The following is a 24,752-nucleotide window of genomic DNA, read 5'->3' as shown; positions in this document are numbered from 1 at the left end:
TCAACTTTCTGCATCTTCTTGATCTAAAAAAGCTTTTATCTGATTGGCTGTCTTTACACGTTTTAAAACAGAGCAACAGTTGGGTTCCGGAAGTAAAAATCCCATTCATTTAGGGGAGTTAACCCACATTATTTCAACATATTTTTCAACATTTTTTTTTTTTTAATAATTGTGATCAAAATAATCATTTTTAAAAATCATTTAACAGTAGAGGAAAACATTATATAGTGGGGATCAAAAGGTTGAAGGTCCAAATTGCAGTTTCAATGCAATGCATGATCCCAGCCGAGGGTCTTTTCTAGTGAAATGTTTCAAATGTTTCGGGCATTTTCAAAAAATATGAAAATGTATAAACTTTTTAACCACAAATGCTTGTCTTCCACCAGCCCAACCTCACGCATTACGTAATCATTCTGGAAAGGTAACGCATGACGTAGGCAGAAGTGACATAGCAAACATGCAAACCAAGTCAAACGCCTTTTACGAAAAAGCTAAAACAACAATATTGCACAATTTTTAAGTTGGAGGTGAAAATGAGATTGAGTTTTTCACCCAACCCATACTTTTTTGAACCGAAGTACACTGACGAACTGCGTGTGACTTTTCCACCGTGATTATGTAATGTGTCAAGTCGTGCATGTGCATTGCACAGCTAGTGCAAAATGAGCATTTGTGGTTAAAAAGTATATACATTTTCATTTTTTTTAGAAAATGACACATTATTCCTCGGCTGCAGTGTTGCCAGATTGGGAGATTTTGAATTTAATTGTGCGGGTAAAAATTGTCTTGGGCGAGTGGACAAAATTTGGGCTGGTTTTGGGTCAGTTTGGTGTTTTTTTTAAACATCTAAATGATCCCAGCTGAGAAAGAAGGGTCTTATCTAGCGAAACAATCTGTCATTTTCTGAAGAAATTGACAATTTATGTTCTTTTTAACCTTAAATGCTCATCTCATCTCTGTGATGCGCATGCATACTCTGTGTAATCCAGTTCAATACAGTTAAGGTATGTTGAAAAACTCCCATCTTGCTTTTTTTTTTTTAAAACTGTCCTACATCGGTGTTTTACCTTTTTCTGTAGAGGGTGTTTGATCTTCTTTGCATGTTCACTTTGTAAACACTGGGTCGGTACTTCTGCAGCGATGTAGGATGATTTTGAAGCTGGGGAAGAAAACAAGATGGGAGTTTTTCAACATACCCTAACTGTATTGACTCAGAAAAAACAGAGTTCATGCAGATGTTTGAGGTTAAAAAGTATATAAATTGTCAATTTGTTTGGAAAATAGCCGATTGTTTCGCTGTTTTTTTTAATCAGTCTACTTGGAAACAGTGTTGTGCTTATTAGGTACCAAGCTGTTGCAACAACCACTTGTGAAGAAGAATTAATCAAACTGCCATTGATTTTTCTTTGAGGCACTCGGTAGAAGTAAACTAGCAAAGGTTTGACTCATCTTAACCTAAAATGGCATATTTCAAAATAGCCTACTCTTACTATTTCTGTCATCTTTATATGCCAAAAATAAGAGTGGTGTGCTATTCTGAGTCATATTTACTTCCTGTTAGGGTCCTGATTAACAACATTTTCAAGAGATGTGAGTCATTCGAAAGGACTATATGGTGACAAAAATGTCCTAGATATCTTTCAATATCATTTGAAATGATACTTCTATGTTTATGGACAAAATTGGCTGTGATTTAATTTAAGAGGACAAATGAACGACCTTGTGTTTTGAAGCCAGAAGAATTGCATGTCATGTCAGCTGCCCACATACAAGCAGATACGAAATACTCAAAATTCTCAAATTGTTTTGTCAGCCAGCTTGCTCCCTCGTTTTATCTAAAGCACACGCTTTTTTACATGCAGGAGGAGAATCTCAGCCGTAGTCTTTTGGCCATGGGTGTCTTATGCAGCCTAATCCAGCGGCAGTGTGTATGTGTGTGTGTGTGTGTGTATCTGTGTGTTTGTGAGGAAAGGATTAGAGCCAGCTGAATCACTGTGTGTGGGAGTGTAAATATCCTGAAAGAGGAGTGAGTAGTGGCTGCATACAGGACCACAGCCCCTCCCAGCATCTCCCTTTTCACTCCTCTTCCTGCTGCAGACCCCCAAAACATGTCTGTGAGCACATCTCTCAATGAATCTCCACATCTGACGCTGAGGAGCGATAAGAGAGATGTGCTGAGGGGAGAGGTTTGTTTTGGTTGAGTCACTGTAACAATGAAAGTCTCTCAGTCACAAACCCCTTAGAAGGGTATAGTTCCCAGCGGGTATTCGCTACTCGAAGACCACACTCAAAGAAAGCACGAACATCTGTGCATGTTCAAAAGTAAGAATGACTGTATTGATATCGCTTAAACATTCAGCTTTGGGTTGGTTCCCCCACCCTATAGTATTAAAAAGCAAGCAGTTAATTTAGCATAAACTGCTAGATAATTTTAGCCTTAGGTGTTGGTTCTCGAAAATGTGATATTTTTAAAGAAATTGAAGATTACAGTTTGAAAATCTCCAGTAGACTAATAGAATGTGCAACTACGTCAACCAAGTATGCGATGGGTCTTTTTGTTTGCATGCTGAATTGTAATTGGTCTTCCTTTCCTGCTTCTAGTTAAATAAACCCTGGCAATATTCTACAACCAAATCTGTTTAGAACTGCTTTTACTGATTTAGTCTGGTTAGAAAATGTTTTTAAAATCATACAGATCAGACTTAAAAGAATGATTTGTTCATGAATCAGACATCCCTGCCATATTAGACCGCCTTAAATTTAACCTCACTGACTGTATTTACATTTACATGATAAATACCCCGATGTGTCATAAACGCCTTAATTTTTTTCTTCTTGGTTAAAGGTCATACACTGGTAAGCAAAATATGCATACATAAATCAGAATATGAACATGTATATAACAAGTAAGTTTTTTAGGAAGTCTCTTCGGCTCACCAAGCCTGCATTTAGTTGATCCAAAGTAGTACAAAAACAGTACAAATTTGAAATATTTTTACTATTTAAATAAACTGTTTTCTATTTGAAGATATTTTTAAATGTAATTTATTCTTGTGATTTGAAAGCTGAATTTTTAGCATTATTACTCCAGTCACACGATCCTTCAGAAATCATTCTAATATTCTGATTTGCTGCTCAAAAACATTATTATTATAACTTTATTTCATAATAATATTATTATTATGTTGAAAACAGCTGAGTAGAATTTTTTTCGGGTTTCTTTGGTGAATAAAAAGTTCAGAAGAACAGCATTTATCTGAAATAGAAATCGTTTGTAACATTATAAATGTCTTCATCATCACTTTTGATCAATTTAAAGCATTCTTGCTAAATAAAAGTATTAATTTAAATGTATATATAATGACTATATAAATATGAAATAGTTGTTTTTTATAATAAATCAAAATATACACACGCACAAAAAAACAGCTTAAAACCTGAAACTGAACACTGTGCCTTATGCTTCCTTTGTGGTATTTCCTTCAGGAAATGCAAATCTACAATTTCTTTTTGTATGTTGTGCAAGTTTTTCTTTTGTGCTCTCTTTAATTACAATCCGAAGACCCAGCATTGCAAAAACTTGCACTAGCTAATTAACTCATCTCCGGAAAGTGCGTTTTTAAAAGTAAAAAGTAATTATGTTGTTTATGAGCTTGCCTGCAGATCCTGTTATTGGCCATCAGCGCAGAACTCTATAAATGGAACAGGTAGAACTAATAAGATATGAAACCGGGCCCACTGGAATGCACAAGGACTCAGTATGTGACAGGCTGTAGGCAGCAGGTGAATTTGCACTGGAGGAGGAGGGGGCAAGAATAGCACCGGTGTGGGCGTACAGGCGGCCACCGAACCGTTATGCTGTATGCTGGCGTATTTTCAGTAAGGTCAACAAACATGATAAATGTCCATGTATATATATATGAGGCGGTGCATGCGGCTGATATGAGGTTTGGTATTCCATGCAGCAGCCTCCCACGCGCCGCTACCGCCCACGCCAGGATCTGCGTCACGCAGGCGCGTGGGAGTGAGAGAGCAATGTAGCAAGCGCGGAATATCCCAATTCTGGCAGTAGGGGAGAGAGCGGAAACCAACTAGTTTGAGAGTCCCTCCGTAGTTCAAACTACAGAGTGTGTGAGAGTTAATTCAATAACAGAGAGCCGAAGGACGCGTCGCTTACCCGCCGAACGCGCGTCACCTCACTGGACGTCAGGTGAAGCGTCGCGTAACTCGCGGAACGTCATATATTTCAAACTTTAATAACAACCATACAACCAGACGCCGCTTTTGGAAGAGTTTTGGTGGAAAAAGACAAAGAAAGAAAACCAAAAGGTACGTTTTTGCCGGTAACTCTTGCTCCGTGTCGCTTGCAAATGCAGTTGAGCGCTGAATTCATGTTTTGTGTGCAACTTTCCTGCGTGTTTTTGTGATCCATGTGCGCGCCGTGCAGACCGGACAGCTCTCGGTACCGTGTATAAACGCGCCCCCGTGGGCGTCTGGTCGTCGGCAGCTGTGTGTGCACAGCATCCTTAGCGTTTCTTCACTTCCAGTCATAGTTTTCCCAGTGCTTTCCAGTGTGCATTTGCTTTTGTATGTGTGGATTTCAAGAGCTAGCTGTATGATACAGTATGACATATTATTTGGAATATTCAGTAATCTATATTTAAAGCTATTTATATATTTATATTTACAAAAAATGGTGTTATGTATGGTGATAAAGACATAAATTAATATAGTGCAGATGCAGATATTACAGGGCCAAAAACAACATAAATGTGACCCTGGACCACAAAACCAGTCATAAGGGTCAATTTTATTAAAATTGAGATTTATACATCATCTTGTTAGGATAGGACGAACTATTTGAAAATCTGGAGTCTGAGGGTGCAAAATATTGAGATGATCACCTTTAAAGTTGAAGTTCTTAGCATTGCATATTACTAATCAAAAATGAAGTTTTGATATAGTTATGATAGGAAATTTACAAAATATCTTCATGATCTTTACTTGGCATACTTGGTATAAAAGAAAAATCGATAATTTTGACCCATACAATGTATTTTTAGCTATTGCTACAAATATACCCGTGTTACTTAAGACTGGTTTTGTGGTCCAGGGTCACGTATTACAGTGTTGTAAGATTAAATTAATTATAGCATTCCTGTAGATGATTGACTTGTAGCTAATATAGCTGCTTATCATTGTTGACCAATACTTGGCACTGTCCAAACATTATGATTGGTGTGACAACTTGTTTGATTTAAAAAAAAAAAAATACAATTAATTGCTAGCATGGTCTAAAATGATCTGCCATTTTTAGTGAAAAATTTATGGTGCAGGAAAAGTACAATTTTCAAGAAATTTTAAATTGTAAAACAGCATTGCATTTTTTTGTCTTGAAAAATATTTTGACCAAACTTCTCAGGTTGAAAGGACGGTTTTGCCTCGCTATACGTAATTGTTAGAAACATACAGCATTTTATGTTTAATTTTAAAATGGCCAACACATATGGCTGACATTGACACAATGGGTGCCTTTTTAAATTCTGAAAGACTTAAAATGACTTTAAACTGTATTATTTATTGTTATAAGCAGTAATATGATATATGGCTCCATCTCCAAACAGTTTACTTTATATTAAAACTATAATACATAAAGCTGTTTGATGCTTGGCCCCTACTAATAATGAAATAATGCTGTTCTTCCAGAGAAGGTTTATTATTGTTCCCATAAACATTAGTAATAGCTGTTGATGCCTCATATTTGGTGTATCATTTGAATAATAAATTGGAATGAGGTAATGGGAATTTTTGTTTTGAAATGTTGCCTTGTGAATTTTGTGACTCATTGTTTACCACCTCATTGTACACACTGGGCCCCCCAATATATACCAACTCAGATGTTACTAATACTAAGGGCAAAGTGGTGAACTTTCATTTTCCCCTGTTATTGTCAAAAGACTTGATGAATCGTACAGTATTTGGGTTAAAGGTGCTGCTATCCAAATGAGTGCATGTTTGCACCCATCTTTTGAAGTGCTTTGAAAAGTAAAGAGCATCAAGGTTGAACTTGAGTCAATGGTTCTCATAATGAAGCGACTGAAAGGTGATGTTGAATTTATTTATATCTTTACAGCTAGTGATATTTGCAGTTAATCACAAATCAATTTTTAGTAAAAGAACAGTTGACTCAAAAATAAATGGAAATGCTCACCCTATAGTTCATTCTGAACATGACTTTCACTCTTGTATGGAACATAAAAGGAAATGTGTAGGTTATATTGCTGCTGTTTTCCATTAAGTGAAAGTGAATGGTGACTAGAGGCTGACCAATATACTATTCTGAATCATTTGAAGTCATATAATAGCCTTTGGTGCAGAACACACCAAAATTCAAGTTCCTTTTTATCATTTCTTTAGCTTTTTCATTCAGTTTCAATGGAAAAAAAGCAGCATGAACATTATTCTAAACATCTCTTTTGCTGTTCCACTGTAGAAAGTAAGTTATTCCTATTTCTTTAAGAGATCCCTAACTGCTTATGTACACACAAGTCCACTTAAGCAGTGAATCGGTTGTGTTCCTCTTGTAGTGCCTTGTGTTCCTTTCACAAAAGCAGCCCTTATAGCTTTCATATGGAGAGCAGCTGTTCCACAAACATTTAGTCTGATGCACAGGCCTTTTAAGAGAAGCTCCTTTACGATTGCTATTTAGGACAGGTCTCAATGTGAATCCATTATTCATTTAGATTGATAAGAGGCCGCTGTTGGGCAACACGAGTATGCGCTGTGAGTGCTCTCAGTATGTTGCGTGAAGCCCTGGCCTTAGATCTCCAGCATTAGGAAGCCAGCATGCTGCGGGGAGAGAGAGCTTTGGATAAATTGCTGCCTAAGTGCCATCCATGCTGATACTGAATTGGTTTCAACAAGGCACCCTTCACTTGGGTCTAGGCCTCAGTCATCCATTAGAGTGGTGGATCACTCTGCTGTGCAGTGGGGTGTCCTCATTAGACTTCATACACTCACTCATCAGTACTCACTATCGGCCTCGCTGTGTTACTGTTCTTACGCACCTCTAGTACACTAACAGTCATGATGATTTAGCAGCATCTGTCATCTTTTACTGTCACTCGGATAATAATTGAGGTCTGGCATTCACATTGGAATTGTTCTTGATCTTTGAAAGTGGTTATTTTTATTATTTTATTTTTTTCTTTTTGAAATAAACTACCAGTCAAAAGTTTTTGAACGGGGTAAAATTTTTGATTTTTTTTTTTTTTAAGAAGTCTCTTCTGCTCACCAAGCCTGCATTTATTTGATTCACAGTACAGCAAAATAAATAAATAAATATTTTTACTACTTAAAATAACTGCTTTCTATTTAAATATATTTTAAAATGTAATTTATTTCTGTTATTTCAGACATAATTTTCAGCATCATTACTGCATCAAGTGATCCTTCAGAAATCATTCTAGTATTCAGATTTCCTGTTCAAGGAACATTTTTATTATTATTATCAATATTTAAAACAGTTAAGTTGAGTACATTTTTATTCAGGATTCTTTAAAGAGTAGAAAGATCCAAAGATCAGCATTTATCTGAAATAAAAAGCTTTTGTATACACTATACCATTCAAAAGCTTGAAGTCAGTGTAATTTTGGGGAAGAAATTATAAAAATTAATGCAAGCAAGGATGCTTTAAATTGATCAAAGTGATGATAAAGATATTTATAATGTTACAAAAGATTTATATTCCAGATAAATAATGTTTTTCTGAACTTTCTATTCATCAAAGAAACCTGAAAAATTTTTTTTTTTTGAACAGCAAATCAGAATATTATAATGATTTCTGAAGGATCATGTGACTGGAGTAATGATGCTAAAAATTCAGCTTTGAAATCACAGGAAAAAAATACATTTTAAAATCTATTCAAATGGAAAACAGTTATTTTAAATAATAAAAAATTGCAAAATTTTACTCTCTTTGCTGTGTTTTGGATAAAATAAATGCAGGCTTTGTGAGCAGAAGACACTTCTTTAAAAAAACATAAAAAAATCAAAAACTTTTGACTAGTAGTGTATTTTTAATTTTCTTATTTTTTAATTAATTTTAAAGTTTAAATAAAAAATTATTTAGTTTTATTTGATTTTATTTTTTGGACAGTTATAGGAATGTTGTTCTCTATAAGCAGTGTCTTTTTAAAGGTTTTATGTCTTTAACTGGCCACATTACTTTATAGCAGGCATGTCAGTGCAAGTTTATTTCGAAATTTAAGGTAACAGGACATTATTTAAAAGCAGATTCATTTCTTTAAAAAAAAATTAAACTTGCTGTATTTTTATTGTAGAATACTTTTGTCCGATTACATTAAAACACTGCTTCTTAACATATCTCTAGGGGCCAAAACCGCCTTAAAAAAGAATATATTCACAACATACAGTTCACAAATTATTAGCCTTATTCTTATTCACAAAATGTGATTCACCACTGTAAAATGAAAAGGCTTGTTTGGAGAGCCTCCGACTGCCACACTGGAGGAACCCTCTAAAGAACCTCTAGGCATCGTTTTGAACATGCCTCAATTATGCTTTTGTGTACTAAGGAAGTTCAATATATAATTTAAGTGTCTCAATGCCTTTGCCATGTGATGGGGAAGGGAATCATAGACAGTCTTCAGAGTTCATGTAAGAACTTATTGGATCCTTTTGTAAGTTCCACAGGTTCCTTGAGCCTCTCCACAGTGTTCTGCCATTCTGATCTCACGGCACTTCGTACATTTTTTACGAGGTGGCTAATTTGTATGATTTTAGCGAAAATGTATGTATTTTACGATTTGCACAATACGTATGGTATGAATTTGTACGAATGACCTGCACCTAAACCTACCCCTAAACCTACTTTCACTAAAATTGTAAAGATTCACTTGTACAAATTTGTACAGATTAGCCACCTCTTAAAATACATAGAACTGGTCATGAGATAGCGTTGGTTCTGCCAGTGAATTTCTAAATTTTGCCTTGATCTTGTCATTCTTACAGTGAAAACAAACCATACCTCAGTGGAAAGATGCAGAATGCAGAACTGAACTTCAAAAAAATTGACCCTTATGACTGGTTTTGTGGTCCTGGGCCACATATGACTAATCTAAAATTTAACTGACATTCACATAATTTTTCATTTGAAGATGCAAAACATCATTCACAAGTACACAGTTGTGCTCACAAAGTTTTGAACGATTATTCATGCGCATTGTATTTGCATTTGCAAATCATCACTATATGCATCTTATTCACAAATGAGTATCAGTTTGCAAATGCAGATTCAAAATGTATAAACTTCCCTTCCAAATCTCAGATATGTTTTGCATATAATTTCTAAAACACATCGAAAGCGAATGAGCTCCGTTACCACATTAGTATGCATTACAGTCTCTGACAAAGTTTGCAGAGAGCATTATGTGTGCGCGCTTGCATGTTTGTCGTACATTCATAATCCCCGTATCCTTTTAAGGAAGAAGTGGGTGAATTAAAGTAAAACGCAGAGCGCTATCTTCTTAGCACGCACACCTAACGTCCCACTCCCACACGGCTCCATTACCCCACCTCCCTCGCCTGCAGCCAATCTCGCTTTTATCTGTGCTGCTGTGGATCCAGATCCTGACAGTGGCAGCTGTAGAAGCCAGATCCCGGCAGAAACAAATGAGGCCTGTGCTGAGAGAGCCCACCTACGCGTGTTGCAGAGGTGGAGTGTGGTATGTGACTCTCCCAGCAGCCCAGGAGCCTGACAGGCGCTCTCTTATAGTCGCCACTCTTGGATCCAGCCACACATTTCTCTTCCTCCCCCTGCTGTGGCAACCAGTGTCCTCTCCTTCAAGCTGTGCTGCTTTGTTTCCTGTAATTGCTTACTTTGTTCCTTCCTTTGTTCAGGTATGGCAGCGACTTTACCCAGAACCCTTGGGGAGTTGCAGCTCTACCGCATCCTACAGAGGGCCAACCTGCTGTGCTACTACGACGCCTTCATCCAGCAGGGCGGAGATGATGTTCAGCAGCTCTGCGAGGCTGGCGAGGACGAGTTTCTTGAGATCATGGCGCTCGTAGGCATGGCCAGCAAGCCGCTGCACGTCAGACGCCTACAGAAAGCTCTGCGAGACTGGGTCACAAACCCTGCCCTGTTCAATCAGCCCCTCACGTCCCTTCCCGTCTGCAGCATTCCCGTCTACAAGCTGCCCGAAGGCTCACCCACACTATTGCCTGGTAATGGCGTCCGTGGAGACACCCAAGTCAAAGTGCCCAAGTGTTTGGCAGCTGCTTGCGTAGATCCTGGAAAAGGAGAATCAGGCAACGGGAACTCTTCGGCCACCGTTTCGCCCCTTCAGAGTGGCAGCGAGCCACGTTTTTGGGCCGGTCACGGCACTGAGAGCGAACACAGCCTGTCCCCGGCAGAACTGGGCTCTCCGTCTTCCCCTCGGGACGGCCTGGAGGCACTAGACGCGGCTGCTGTTCAATCCGTGGCCGAGTGCGTGGAAAGAATCGCTCAGACTTTGCCCAAGAGTGACCCAGGAGAGGTTAAAGAACTGTTGAAGGGAAATAAGAAGCTTGCCAAAATGATCAGCCACATTTTTGATATGAGCGACGAAGATCCGCACAGGGAAGAGGAAATCCGCAAGTATAGTGCTATATATGGTAGATTCGACTCGAAAAGGAAGGATGGGAAGCATCTGACTTTGCACGAGGTGTGTTTTACGGGGCTTTTGCATTTTTGGGGGTTTAAATAAATCATGCACTTCCAAGCCTAGCTGGACTTTCAGTAAGAAAAGATTCAAGAAGTGCTTCATTAAAGGAACAGTTCATCCAATAATTAAAATTCTGTCATTAATTACTCACCCTCATGTCTTTCCAAACCTGTAAGACCTTCGCTCTTCTTCAGAACGCAAGTTAAGATATTTTTGATGAAATCCAAGAGCTTGAACAAATGTCGAAGACTCACAAGGAAGAGAAGAAATTGTTGAATAAAGTCAATATGTTTGTTTTCTTTGTGCACAAAAAGTATAGCTTCATGAAATTAAGGTTAAACTACTGATGTCACATGGACTATTTTAACAATGTCCTTGCTAGCTTTCTGGGCCTTAAACGTGTCAGTTGCATTGCAGTCTGTGCAGCGTCAGAAAGCTCTCGGATTTCATCAAAAATATCTTAATTTGTGCCATGAAGATTAACAAAGGTCTTACGGGTTTGGAATGACATGAGGGTGAGTAATTAATGACAGAATTTCTTCATTTTTGGGTGAACTAACCCTTTAATTATCATGCTGGTCTGTTTAAGCAGGGTTTTGCTTGCTTGTGGGACTGGTTTAATTCCATGCACATAACAATGTCTATTATTTATTATCCAATTAATAATAAAATCTCCTTTGTTTCTACATAGCTGACAGTGAACGAGGCTGCGGCACAGCTTTGTATGAAGGAGGTGGCATTGCTGACTCGCAGAGATGAGCTTTTTGGACTGGCCCGACAGGTCTCCCGAGAGGTCACCTACAAATACACCTACAGAACCAGCAAGTAAGTACTTTTTTGAGGTTGTTTCCCAAACCTGAAACTCCATGGTTGACTATTTTTGGAACTTCTGGTTAAAACTGAAGAATGCATTTTTTCAGTTTTAAAATAATTTCTCCTCCTATCCAAGCTCATTATGCACAAATTACCCTAGAAAGTGTTAAAGAGGTCCTGTTATGCTCTTTTACAAAGTCTTGATTTTGTTTTGGGGGTGTACTAGAATATGCTCTCATGCTTGGTGGTTCAGAAAACGCATTATTTTTCACTTAATTTACATGATTACAATACCTTTCTCTCCAGCCTGGCACAAATGGCTCAATTAGTTCTGGGTTTGATTAAGGCCCACCTTACAAAAAACAAAATGTGTTGTGATTGGTTAGCTATCCCAGTGCGTTGTGATTGGTGAACAGCTTAGACGGCGTTTCAGTACTGCCACGCCTCTTGCCAAAGCAGGAAGTTCCATTTGCTCCATTGTAGTTAAGGATATATTAAAGTGTAGTTGACGCTACAGTAGTGCTATCGTCAGCCTGCCAGATCGCCAATACATGATATTATCTAATTTATTTAATTATTTACATATTTAGTTTCATTGCCCGAAACCATCTCCAGCATAAGGCTAAAAGCAGCCAAATGTTTTTAATATGACTCAATTTGTATTTAACATGACAACAATTGAATAAAAACATTGTAAGTTACTAATTATAATGCTTACGTTTCCTTAGTTATTCAAAAAGCAGCTACAGAAAACGAACGAAGAACATTAACATTTTCAAAGAACATATTTACTGATTAGCCTAGCCTAGTCTAGTGGAAGTTTATGCATTTTAAAAAACACTCTCGTTATAAGTAAAGCCATCTACATTGTATGATGAATAAATCTCTTACCACATGTCTGCAGTGCGTTATAGCGCTGACGCGGCCACTGGAGCTGATCGCAGCCACTTTAGTCAATGCTTGTGTTTATACCAGCTGCACTGCAGCTCGTTGAAGTGTCCCAGAAGTGGCTCTCCGCGCTGCATTGATAAACTTAGGCTAATCCCCCACATTGTCCCAACCATTCGAATTTCCGTAGGTGGGATTTACTTTAATGATATTCTAATGGACCGCATTGTGGCATCATAACATCCAGAAAACAAACGCTGTAGTCCGAAGGAGCCGATCGTTGTAGTTCTTAAAAAGGGATTTTCCCTTTTCCCTTTGGAGTGGACTTTGAGATTTGTAACTTTGTAGGTCTTTTTTATGCCCAAACATACACACCACACACTGACTAAAATTCAAAAAGTGAAAAAGCATAATAGGACCCCTTTAACACCAGGTGGTTTTCCATTATAGATTTGCACAAAACTTTTGCGATGTTTTATAAATGTCGATAAAAACTGTTGCGAAATGACAGCTTTTCTATTAACCAATGTTATGCGACTATCTTGCGATAAGTCTTGATGGATGTTGGTATGTCGCAGCCGCCGCACTAGCCGTTAATTTTAATCGTAGGAGACGTAGGCATCTATCTGGGACGCTTTTGAAATTGAAACGAGCTGCGGCGCACCTGGTATAAACACAAGCATTGACTAGAGTGGCTGCAATCAGCTCCGCAAACTTGTGCAATGTAAATAACGGGTTATCGAAGCTTTAATGGCAAGGATTGTGTAGTCAATGCATGTGTAAGCAGCCACATATGAGGTGTTTTTTAAGGTTATAGTACATTAAAGAACGATCATGTGACTTATATGCAGGGTGACCTGTAAGTGTTAAAAAGCAGTTTCCATTGCAGTTTTGCGAAATAATATTCCTTTTTTAAATTGCCTGAAAAAACACCTCATGTGGGCGTAAAAAAATGTTTGCGATATATGGGCGTTTCGGCGAAATTTATGTTTTCATTAGGTGTATTTTCAGTTCACAATTTCAGTTTGCACAATTTGAAGGGTAATGACAATGTAGCTACTGTGTCTCTGTTGGACTGTAAAAACATTGCTTTATTTGAGTGGTTTGGGTAACCAACATCATGAGCTTGCGGCAGGGCTATCTGATTGTCAACCTTGCTCTGTTTAAGAAGTTTGCTTAACCAACGGCACAAGTTTGTGCCTGTTTGTCTGACCATGTCCAGATGCAGGCTCTCAATATGAGTGTTATAATCTGTTTAAAACATTTTACCATTGTTTAAATCTTAAAATTCTGAAGATTTTCCCTCTAAATCAGTGCATAGAATCCTGGTAAAAAAAAAAAAAAAAAAAAACCTAGTTAGTATGAAAAACGCACAATGTAGAGGAGTTGTTTGTTTGCTGTAATGGATGTAAATTCTCTGCATGCATCACTTTTTACACCCTGTGACTGGAGTAATCATTCATGATGTTTAGCCTTTAAGCCAAGAAAGAGATAGCTCATGCTAATGCATTGTGAGCAGCTCAGGATCTGCTCTCCGGTAGTCTGCTTAGAGCCGAGCCGAGAAATCAAAGTCGGCTTTGTGCGTGGCATTTGTGTTGAGGTGTGAAGTGCTGCACTGAGGTCTACGGAGAGATGAGAACACTCCCACTCCTTTGCATCTAAAGGCACACGGGCCTTATCAGACACTCAAAACCTGCCATCCAAAGAGACCGTGCAGGTGTTTCCTGGATTGCCAGGCTTGCGTGTCAGTGGATGGAAAATTCCTTCTGGCGTTACATAATTGCAGTCACTCATTCAAAACTTGAAAGATTGCATCACAATCATGGACTGGGTATTGCGAAAGTTATCTAGGCCAAGTTTTCTTACAATGCTTCCTACGTCATAATGAAATTTGCCAAGGGCACTCCTAAATTAGGTTGCAGGTGAAAAGCTAGTATTACTAAGGCAGATATTGGTACTTTAAGGCCAAGGTTTTCAAGCGGGGTCTATGAAACTATTAAAGAGGATCCATGCAGAAGACAATAAAACATAATAAAACATCTCTAATTTAATAAGCGTAACTGACTGGGGGGTCTCAGGGTTTGAAAGTTGAAAACCTTTGCTTTAAGGTATTAATTTCAAGAATTAAAGATAAAAATATCAACATTTTGGGGAAATTGATTGTTCTCTTAAGAGGCTAACAAAATTGAATTACCTACCCTACAATTCAAAAGTTTGGTGTCGTAAGTAAGATTTAAAAAATATTTTTTAAATACATTTTTTTTGTGCTCACCAAGACTGAATTTATTTGAATCAAAAAGATAGCAAAACAGTACTGGTATGAAATATTATTTCAAAAGAACTTAAAATAACTGTTTTCTGTGATGTCAAAGCTGAATTTTCAGTAGCCATTATTCCAGTCTTTAGTGATCCTTTAGAAATCATTTTAATATGCTCATTTGATTCTCTTCATATAATCAGCGTTGAAAACAGTTGCTTAATATTTTGGTGGAAACCATGATACATGTTTTTTTTTTTTGATTTTTTGATGAATGAAAATTTCATAAGAACAGCATTATTTGCAATAGAAAACTTCAACATTATAAATATATTCACTGTCATTTTTGTCACTTTAAAGCATCCTTGCTGGATTTTTTATGTCTTACTGACTCCAAATTTTTAAATGCATGTTGAATTAATTAATATTTAATTATTTGTTAAATTATGTGTATATGTGTATGCCAGTCAAAAGTTTTTGCACCAGGCCTGCATTTATTTGATCCAAAGCACAGCAAAAACCAATTTTAAAATATTTTTACTATTTAAAATAACTGTTTTCTATTTGAATATATTTTAAAATGTAATTTATTTTTGTGATTTCAGGTTTCTTTAATGAATACAAAGTTCAGTAGAACAGTAATTATCTGAAACTGAAATTTCTTTATCATCACTTTTGATCAATTTAAAGCATCCTTGCTAAATAAAAGTATTAATTTCTATAATTTCTATAAAAAACAAAAACAAAAAAACAAAAAATAAATATATATCTTGACTTCAAGCTTTTGAATGATATATAATATGGTGTATACTGTTACAAAAGCTTTTTATTTCAGATAAATGCTGATCTTTGGATCTTTCTATTCAGAAATGTACTCAACTGTTTTAAATATTGATGATGATAATAATGTTAATAATGAAAAAAATGTTTCTTGAACAGCAAATCAGCATATTAGAATGATATCTGAAGGATCATGTGACAGGCTGGAGTAATGATGCTGAAAATTTAGATTTGATCACAGAAATAAATTACGTTTTTATAATATATTCAAATGAAAACGGTTATTTTAAATAGTAAAAATATTTTACTGTTCTTTGGAACAAATAAATGCAGGATGGTAAGCAGAACAGACTTCTTTAAAAAACATTAAAAAAATGTACAGTGTGAAAACTTTTGAAATACATGTATAAAGTCTTACTGACCTCAAACTTTTGAACGCATGTTGAGTTAATTATTAATTATTTGTTAAGACATATGGTCAAAACACATTCTTTTATAAGTATATTTTATTACTAGAATGGTGGGGGCTGAACATTTCATTTTCTTTCCTACAGATCTCGATGTGGTGACAGAGATGAGCCGTCGCCCAAGAGAATTAAAACTGAGGTGAGTTAAATTGCTTCAGGATTTCTCCAACCTGAACTGCAAATAATCTATGTCAAGCTTCCAATGCGATTTCACAACTCATTCTGTTATTAATGTGCGCTGAGGCGCTAACACCAATATGCGAGGAAACTGTTGTAGGAGGCAGGATTGACACTGGGTGGGTCCAGTGGCTTTTTGTTTGCATAGCTGCCTGTCAGCATACTGAACTGTGTGGGAGGGCTTTGCAGGAGCATGCGGGGTAGCTCCATCAGGATTGCATGTCATGGTGTAGGGGAAAGTTCAAAGTTCAGCCTGGAGAAGTTACAAAGGACTAATGTTCACGAGCCCACTCCCTCGATCACACCTTAAATCCATATTTAGCCGGCCCACGGTCATTATTTTTCCATAACCTACATTTCCGTGATCAGTCTGCCATATACTTAACTGTGCACATAGTGATCTTATTGATGTGGTTTGCTGAAGAGGCCTTTGTGCTCTATGGCAGCTGTCCATTCATGGCTCTCTAGTGACACATTTGATCGTTGTCCAGTCGTTAGATCTGCTGGAAACTTCTAACATCCCACATCAATGCTTATGGGCAGGGCTGGTGTCTGAAGAAGAGCAGGTGTTTGCCCGCTTCACCCCTGCCCTGGTTTCACTGTGCGTACGGGCACAGACATGTGACCGTTTCGGAAAATCAGTGGTTTCTACCCACTCTACCTCTAAGGAGAAATGAGTCCTTTATCATTATCAGACAGCGGCAAATTACCAAGTGCCTTCCTTTTCCCCCTAATTTGCATTGTTACTCACTTAATAATCATATTTCACCTCACTTTTACGTCATGCTTCTATACTAGTCATGTGAATAAACAACAGCATTAGAGAGTGTGGTTTCGGGGTCAGAAAGATTTTTGTTTTTGTTTTTGAAAGTCTCTTCCTGTCAGTCTATTCCTGTGATGGCAAAGCTGAATTTTCAGCAGTGATTTCTCATTAATGTCACATGATGCTTCAGAAATCATTTTAATATGCTGATAATTATATAAAAAGGACATCTTATAGTATATTTGTAACATAATACATCTTTTACTGTGACTTTTGATCATTTTATTGTGTCCTTGCCTTAATAAAATCAAACAATTATATATAAAAATAAAATCTTACTGACCCCAGATGGTAGCATATTTATTTTAGTCAATAACGCTACGAGCTACAAAAAAAAAAAACTAGTTTTTTTGTAATCAGAGCCGTGTTTATGACACAAAAACAATGAAGATATCATTTTGGGTTACAGCATTAAACTTATACATTTGCACCAAATACAACAAAAGAAAATATAAAAACTCTATTTAGTAACATACAAAGGATGTTAAATTTCTTTAATAGAAACTGTGCAACGCCTGTGGTGCATATTTATTTTGGCAGCCTTATTTAGCGTACGAGCACTGAAGTCAGCGGAAAACATGTTGAGAATGTACCATAAGCATATTTATCAACAGTCTTTTGCAATAGACTTTCTATGTGAAGCAACATAAAATAATAGGGTGAATTACTCACCCATTGTTAGAAAAAATGACATCTGCAAGTTCAACAAGCAGTGACATGCACCCAAACAGCACGTTTTATTCAGACCACTTAAGCAGGTTATAGCTACAATTTGGCTCCATGTAAATTAATTCTGTTTGGGTGTAAATATGATGCCTCATGTCATGCTGATTAAAGTTGCCATAATTCTAAATGGCACGTGTTAACCATATTATAATTTATGAAATTAATAACTGGAATTTAGAAATGCAGAAATAATTATTTCTTTATAGAGCCACAGATTAGTCACATATCCATCCCAACCGCAAACGTAATAACTGAACTGAACAAACTGAATATGTCTTTCCTTCTACTTTCAAGAGCAAATGCATGTTTTGTAACATTTTTCAACAATTAACCACATTTTCAAGCTAATTACATTGGTAAATCATTTTTATTAGAACAAACTAAACTAAATTTACTTACTCTTTCTCTCTTATTGAAGCAGGATAACTTTTGTCCCTTTTTTTTTAGCAGCATACCATGGTCAAACTTGAATTGGTGAATCATTTTACATTTATACAAACTAACTGATTCACTAAACTGAGTCTGACTGCTTTGTTACAAGAGAAAGATTACATATCGTTGCATTTTTGAACAATGTACTGTTTGGTCAGGCTACTCAAATTGGTGAATCATTTTTTTTAACAAACAAACTGATTCACTAAACTGAATATGACTTTATTCAGAGTATATTTTGTCACATCTATTGGCAGCATACCATTTGGTCAGTGCTGCTTGAATCTGTGAATCATTTTTGAATGAACAAATTGATTCACTGAACTAAATCTGTCTTGCTCTGCTTTGTTAAGAAAAAGAAAGGTTATATATTGTGTTTTTGAACACTGTATTGTTTGGTCAAGCAACAAATTGATTCACTAAACTAAATCTAACTTTCCTGCTACGTTTAAGAAAGAGACGGTGTCACATTTTTTAGAAGCATACCATTTGGTCAAACAAATTGATTCTGTGAATCATTTTGTCAATAAACAAAATGATTGACTAAACTGAATCTGACTTTCTCTGCTTTGTTAGGAGAGAAAGATTGTATTTTGTTGTTATAACAATGTACCATTTGGTCAAGCCACTCAGACTGGTGAAATTATATTTTGAACAATCAAACTGATTCACTAAACTGAATCAGAATGTCCTGCTATGTTTAACAAAGAGAGAGTATACAGTAGTCAACATTTGAAGTGGATCAAAACTTTTTATCAAAGTTGTCATAAAACCAAAACAATACTAGTTCTTGTCTTAGAACAACTCTGATGAACTTTTTTGACCCACTTCAAATGTTGACTACTGTATATTGTGTCAATCATTTTTGTGAATTAACAAATTGATTCATTAAACTGAATCTGACTTTCTCTGCTTTGTTAGGAGAGAAAGATGATATTGTATTTGTTAGCAATGTATTGTTAAAGAAACTTAAATTACTGTTTTTTTAAAACAAATAAATTCTAATTATAAATAAATAAATTATAAATAAATAAATTTCCTCCTACGTTTAAGAAAGAGAGGGTGTCACATTTTTTTAGCAGGATACCATTTAGTCAAACTACCTGAATCCGTGAATCATTTTTTGAATGAACGAATTGATTCACTAAACTGAATCTGACTTTCTTTGTTTTTGTTAAGAGAGAATGGTTATTTTTTGTCACAGTGTATTTTTATATTATATTTTTTCAACAATGTCCCATTTGGTCAAACCACTTAAATCAGTGAATTATTTTTTGAACAAAGAAATGTATTTACTAAACTAAATCCTAACTTTTCTGCTGTTAAGAAAGAGAGGGTGTCACTTTTTTTAGCAGCATACCATTTGATCAAACTAATTGAATTTGTGAATCATTTTGTTAATGAACAAATTGATTCACTAAAGGTCATATTTATATATCACATTTTTGAACAACATACCGTTTGGTCAAGCCATTCCTGCTATGTTTTAAAAAAAAGAGGTTATATTTTGTCACATTCTTCTTTGAAACATACTGTTTTGTCAAGATACTTGAATTAGTGAATCAATCACCAAACAAACTGATTCACAAATTCTTACTTTCCTGCAACATTTAAAATAGAGAGGGTCTATTTTGTCACATTCTTTTAGCAATTTACCAATTGGTCAAACTACTCCATCACTCTGTTTTGCAAAAGTAACTTGTTTGTGGACAGCTGAACTATTGCCTTTGCTACTGAAAATGCAAGTTAAGTTAGTGTCTTGCTGTAAACTCACTCTTGAATGGATTTTCCACATTTAATCATTTCAAAGTGTGTGACAGTTAATAGCATGTGCGTCTGAACTGCAGAAAAAAGCATAAACTTCCCCTCCCCCTCTCGCTGTCCCTGTCTGGCCTCGACTCTGCCCACATTACACTCCCATCCACACCAGTGAGAATAAGCCGCCCGCCCACATGCACCCAGACAAGGTCCAAATGAGATCAGTAGCGCGCCCACCCGTATTCTTGAGGTAGAAGTGACATCATTACGTGGGCGCATTTGGAATCACCCACGCCCATGCATTTGCGCAGATACCACAAAGTGAAAAGGGGCAGAGTCTGAGGACACATGCGTATACATGCAGGCGTATGCGCGCACCTTTGTCTGTGCACTCTAGAAGACCAGCCTCCGTGTCAAGAAAGAGAAAAGCCATAACTCACAGGAGTGGCTCGATGATTTCATTGTTGCTGCGTGAGTGTTGGCAAGTTTGCGTCAGAGCTGTTATTAGCAGTTACCTCTCTGCCTCAAACACCCAACTAGTAGTGAAAAGACTGGAATGTCTGTGGTAGTTTGCATCCATGGCAACCCATGTAAACATTTGAAGTTTTCAGGCTCATCCCTCGTGGAGCAATTTACACGTAGCGGTACGTCGGACAAAATGTTCTGTTTGCTCATCCGCCTGTCAGGTTGAAACTCATCCTGAGGGGATTCTTAAGTGGGATGACATTTTATTAAGTATCTGACCTTTTCGCTCAAGAGGAATGAAGCTTTAGTTAGTGAAAAATTAGTGCCTTCGCTCTGCGAAGTGCTTGAGATTAACAACGTGTCTTGGAATTGTTCAGGTAATCTTCAAATGTCACACTAAGCTCATGGACCTTCAGTAAAAAGTTGATTCATATTGCTATCGCTTTGGTTTTTAGTTCTCGGTCCATTGCTGTCATAGTTTATGGACTTACTGGAGGTGGTCACAGATTCATCGATGACATATATTGTCTGGTGATGTGATGTGTCATTTTTTTTTTGGTGTTAATATGCAAAAAAGGCCCGCACATGATAAAGCTGAATAAAGACAACTGGGAAATGTAATAGGGGAATGGTAGATGTTTTGGCCACAACTTGATCATCTTCACTGCCTGAAGTCTTTGACACATTCATATTGTACGGGACTTTTTTGCAAATTGTCACCTGTTTGGATAATTGTGGCTTATGCACTTAGTATTTGTGGAGTTTAGAGCTGCAACGATGATCCCTGCTGAAAAAAAACAATAGACACCATCACAAAATTTGTAATGGTTTTACTGGTATTGAACTTGTAAGGACCCTTTTCACAAGACTGTGATGACGTGTTTTAACCATCATCATAAATCCTTGACATTTTTTCATATTTAGATTTTTTTTTTCTATGTACATTTACAACACTATACTTTGTATTATATCACCTTTTCTTCAAGTTACAAAAAACTAGTAAACGCTAATGCGAGGGTGTTTCTAATGCCGCGTCTATGGGAGGGACGGTAAATTTTACATCGTTCTCTTTTCTGACCGCCTCACTGTCTTTGTCGCTTGTTTTCCTTTGAATGAAAGACGTTAAAACACTATCGTGCACTTTTTTCTTTTTATTTCTTTTGTTATTTGAGCAAATAGGAATGTAAAAAATATATATTTGTGGTACACTCCCATTCACTACTCTCTGATTTTTACCCGACTATGATGACTTCCGCTATGAGAAACCCGGAAATGTGAGAAAGGTCCATTGGATTTAATGAAAACTGTAATGGACCCTGTTGGTCTCTTCTGGTAACTGGTCCCCTTCTATTGGTGGCTTGTCAAAACCAATAAATCCTAATTAATTATGTCCCAAAACACACTACAGAAAACAAATTTTCAATGGTTTTAATGTTTAAAAGTTGATGGTTTGTAATGGTTTCTGTAGTGGAAACCATTAGAATTTTCTGTAATGGTTCTATTGTTTTTTTTATATTCTATTTGAGTATTAGATTTTTTAAAAATCCTCGATTGCGTTTTGCCAGTGACGAGTAATCGGCAAAATACCGGAAGTGGCGTATTCCACATATTAAACCCATTTAAAAATCATAATACAGCATAATACTATTGTGAATTCACAAATGATACGATTCAATTAAATAAATATATGCGTTGCAGGTTTAACATATGGACTTTAACCGTTCAACCAGTTCAAACCCTCTCTCTGAGGCACTCTGGCATCATTTTTTGATGTCCACATATTCAAGAAATTACAGTGGCTGTAGCTTTTCTATCATAAAAATGGCGAATTATTAAAGATTAAGTGGACATTGGAATTAAATGTTGTTTAGTCAATATTAAACAAGGATTAGATCGCCAGTAAAGTGTAAAAACAATCGCCAGGCCGTTGGCACCCTCTGCAGTCATTTGTTATAAAACGTAATACATTAGCTTTGTTGTTTATAATAGATTATGTATATTTGAACGGTTTTGTTTAATGAAACCATATGATTACTTGCTTTTGATACTTTATTTGAACTAATTAGTATTGCCTTATTGCTATTATGTATGTATTTTAAGTCATTTTAAAGGCTATTGCTCACTTAGGTCTATTTTTATTACTTAAAAAATAATAATTATAATTATCCAATTACTCGAATAATTGTCAGAATAATCAACGGATTACTCGATTACCAAAAAAATCATTAGTGACATCCCTAGTGGGCTCAAGTCAGCAGGTTGATTCAAAAAGGTCTACAGCAAAGTTTTTTTTATTTGAGCAGAATTAGGCAACATATATTTGGGCAGGACTGTCTATTTGTCCTCTCAAAATGAGGTGTGGATGCAGGGAAACCGGTTTAAAACTCATCATTTTTGCATAAATGGCATACTTCATTTTGAAATTGACTGCTCTGAGAGGAAATCTCAATCGAATGTGTATCGATCTGCAGGAGGGCTGTTTTGACCTCCAGGAGGCGCTGCAGGCCATTCACATGCGCCAGGAGACCCTTAAGGAGCAGCTAGCCCACGCCAGATCTAAAGGAGAGGAGACGGTTGGGCGGAACATCCAGGTGACTGACTGCATTATGACAGTGTGTTTATTTGTGTGTGGGAGAGGAATGCTCTTAGGCGCCTCGCTGACTCCGTCTTCATGTCTGTCTACCACCACACGTCTCGCTCTGGTATCCTATCATGCAGGTTTTCAGGTCAGTAGATGCAGGAGATTCACCTGTCCTTCTGACCATGACCTACTTTTGGTTGACTGGTCTAAGAATAATCAATAGTTGGGAATTTTGTATAAGAGATGTACTGAGGAAGTGATGAAACTGATAAAACAAGCTTGCGTAAGGAAGTGCTGTAACTTTTTTTGCTGATTGTTGTTCTTTAGGAAAAATGAATAGGAAAATATCTTAAATATCTCAGTTGTTGTTGTGAGTCCAAGTCCCCTCCAAGTATCCAAGTGTGGTTTTCTAGGCAGAGAGCTTAAAATAAATAAACGCAAAAATATAATCTAAACTGATAGATGATAAATTATATATCATATACAATTATATAAATTAACTAAAAACACACTACCAGCCGAAAGTTTTGGAACAGTAAGATTTTTAATGTTTTTTTAAAGAATTTTCTTCTGCTCACCAAGTCTGCATTTATTTGATCCAAAGTACAAAAAAGTACAGTAAAATGTGTAATATTTTACTATTTAAAATAACTGCTTTCTATTTGAATAGTATTTAAAATGTAATTTATTCCTGTGATCTAAGCTACATTTTCAGCATCATTACTCCAGTCTTCAGTGTCACATGATTTCTGAAGGATCATTTGATGCTAAAAATTCAGCTTTAAAATCACAGGAATAAATTACATTTTAAAATATATTCAGATAAAAAACAGTTATTTTAAATAGTAAAAATATTTCACATTTTACTGTACTTTTTTGTACTTTGGATCAAATAAATACCGGCTTGGTGAGCAAAAGAGACTCAATCTTACTGTTCAAAAACTTTTGACTGGTAGTGTATATTTATATAAATTCTAATAAATAAACCCAAAAATGTAAAATAAAATTATATATGATACATTATTTATTTTAATCAATTATATACATGAAATACATTTTTTTTTAATATATTTAAATGATAATAATACAGACATAAAATATACTGAGTATAATAATTTAATAGCTAATGTTAAAATAACTAAATTTCGCTAAATTTTGTTGAGGCCCCCTAGTGGGCCCCGGCCCCTGGTTGAGAACCAGTGGCATGAAATGGAGAACAAATTGAAACTTTTAAGTCTTAAGATTCTCTGATTTTTCTTAAGATAATTAAAAAATGTCAACATCTGCATTGAATAATTTAAGATTTTAATATTATTTTGAAAGTGTGCCATATTTTTGAAGATAAAATCATGCAAATATGTTTGACTCTTTAAACTTTTGCCCGCCATGACAGTACTTGATTCTAAATGAAAAAAGAAGACTAGATTATGCTAATATCTGCTATAGCACCTGTAGTGGCTACAGTGAGAGCTGAGAATGCACTGCATTCGTGTTGCATTATAAATTCATTTTTTACACACTTTGGCATGCAATGATGCTTACATAGCTAAAAGTGTTCGTTTTCATGTACATTCCTTACTTTTTGTCAACAGTCATCTCGTTTGTGTCTTTTTATGTCTTTTGTGTTTAGGACAAAGTTGATACTTGTCTCCATTATATCTTTTAAGCTGTTAGAGCAACCTTTGAGCATTTAAAACATGGGCTGGGCTGCTTTTCTCTTTAATTGTTCTGTTTTTTTCAATGGATAGATTGACAGAATGCATTGTCTCAGAAACATCAGTTAATTATGCTGGTTTTGTCTTTTGAAGTGGAAACGTGTCATTTTGTAACTGTGAATAGCATCTTCCTGTGTTAAAAA

General features: G+C 36.2%; 1 protein-coding gene across 3 annotated transcripts in view; it reads left to right on the top strand.

Annotated features, from left to right (window-relative positions):
* Nucleotides 1-3,885: 3,885 nt before the first annotated feature.
* nab1b (NGFI-A binding protein 1b (EGR1 binding protein 1)) overlaps nt 3,886-24,752 on the top strand; it is a 29,171-nt gene continuing 8,304 nt past the window's right edge. The window contains exons 1-5 of one of the 3 annotated variants that reach the window (XM_051118657.1): nt 3,886-4,329; nt 9,922-10,727; nt 11,419-11,552; nt 16,020-16,071; nt 22,785-22,904. In XM_051118657.1, coding sequence (XP_050974614.1) covers nt 9,924-10,727; nt 11,419-11,552; nt 16,020-16,071; nt 22,785-22,904 — 1,110 coding nt within the window. In that variant the 5' untranslated portion in view covers nt 3,886-4,329; nt 9,922-9,923. The remainder of the gene's footprint in view (nt 4,330-9,921; nt 10,728-11,418; nt 11,553-16,019; nt 16,072-22,784; nt 22,905-24,752) is intronic. The other 2 variants (XM_051118655.1, XM_051118656.1) reach the window with 2 other exon arrangements.

This window comes from Labeo rohita, chromosome 9 (assembly GCF_022985175.1).
Source record: "Labeo rohita strain BAU-BD-2019 chromosome 9, IGBB_LRoh.1.0, whole genome shotgun sequence".
NCBI classification, from domain to species: domain Eukaryota; kingdom Metazoa; phylum Chordata; class Actinopteri; order Cypriniformes; family Cyprinidae; genus Labeo; species Labeo rohita.
Note: the sequence above shows the minus strand (reverse complement) of the source record. Positions and strands in the feature narration are given on the sequence as shown.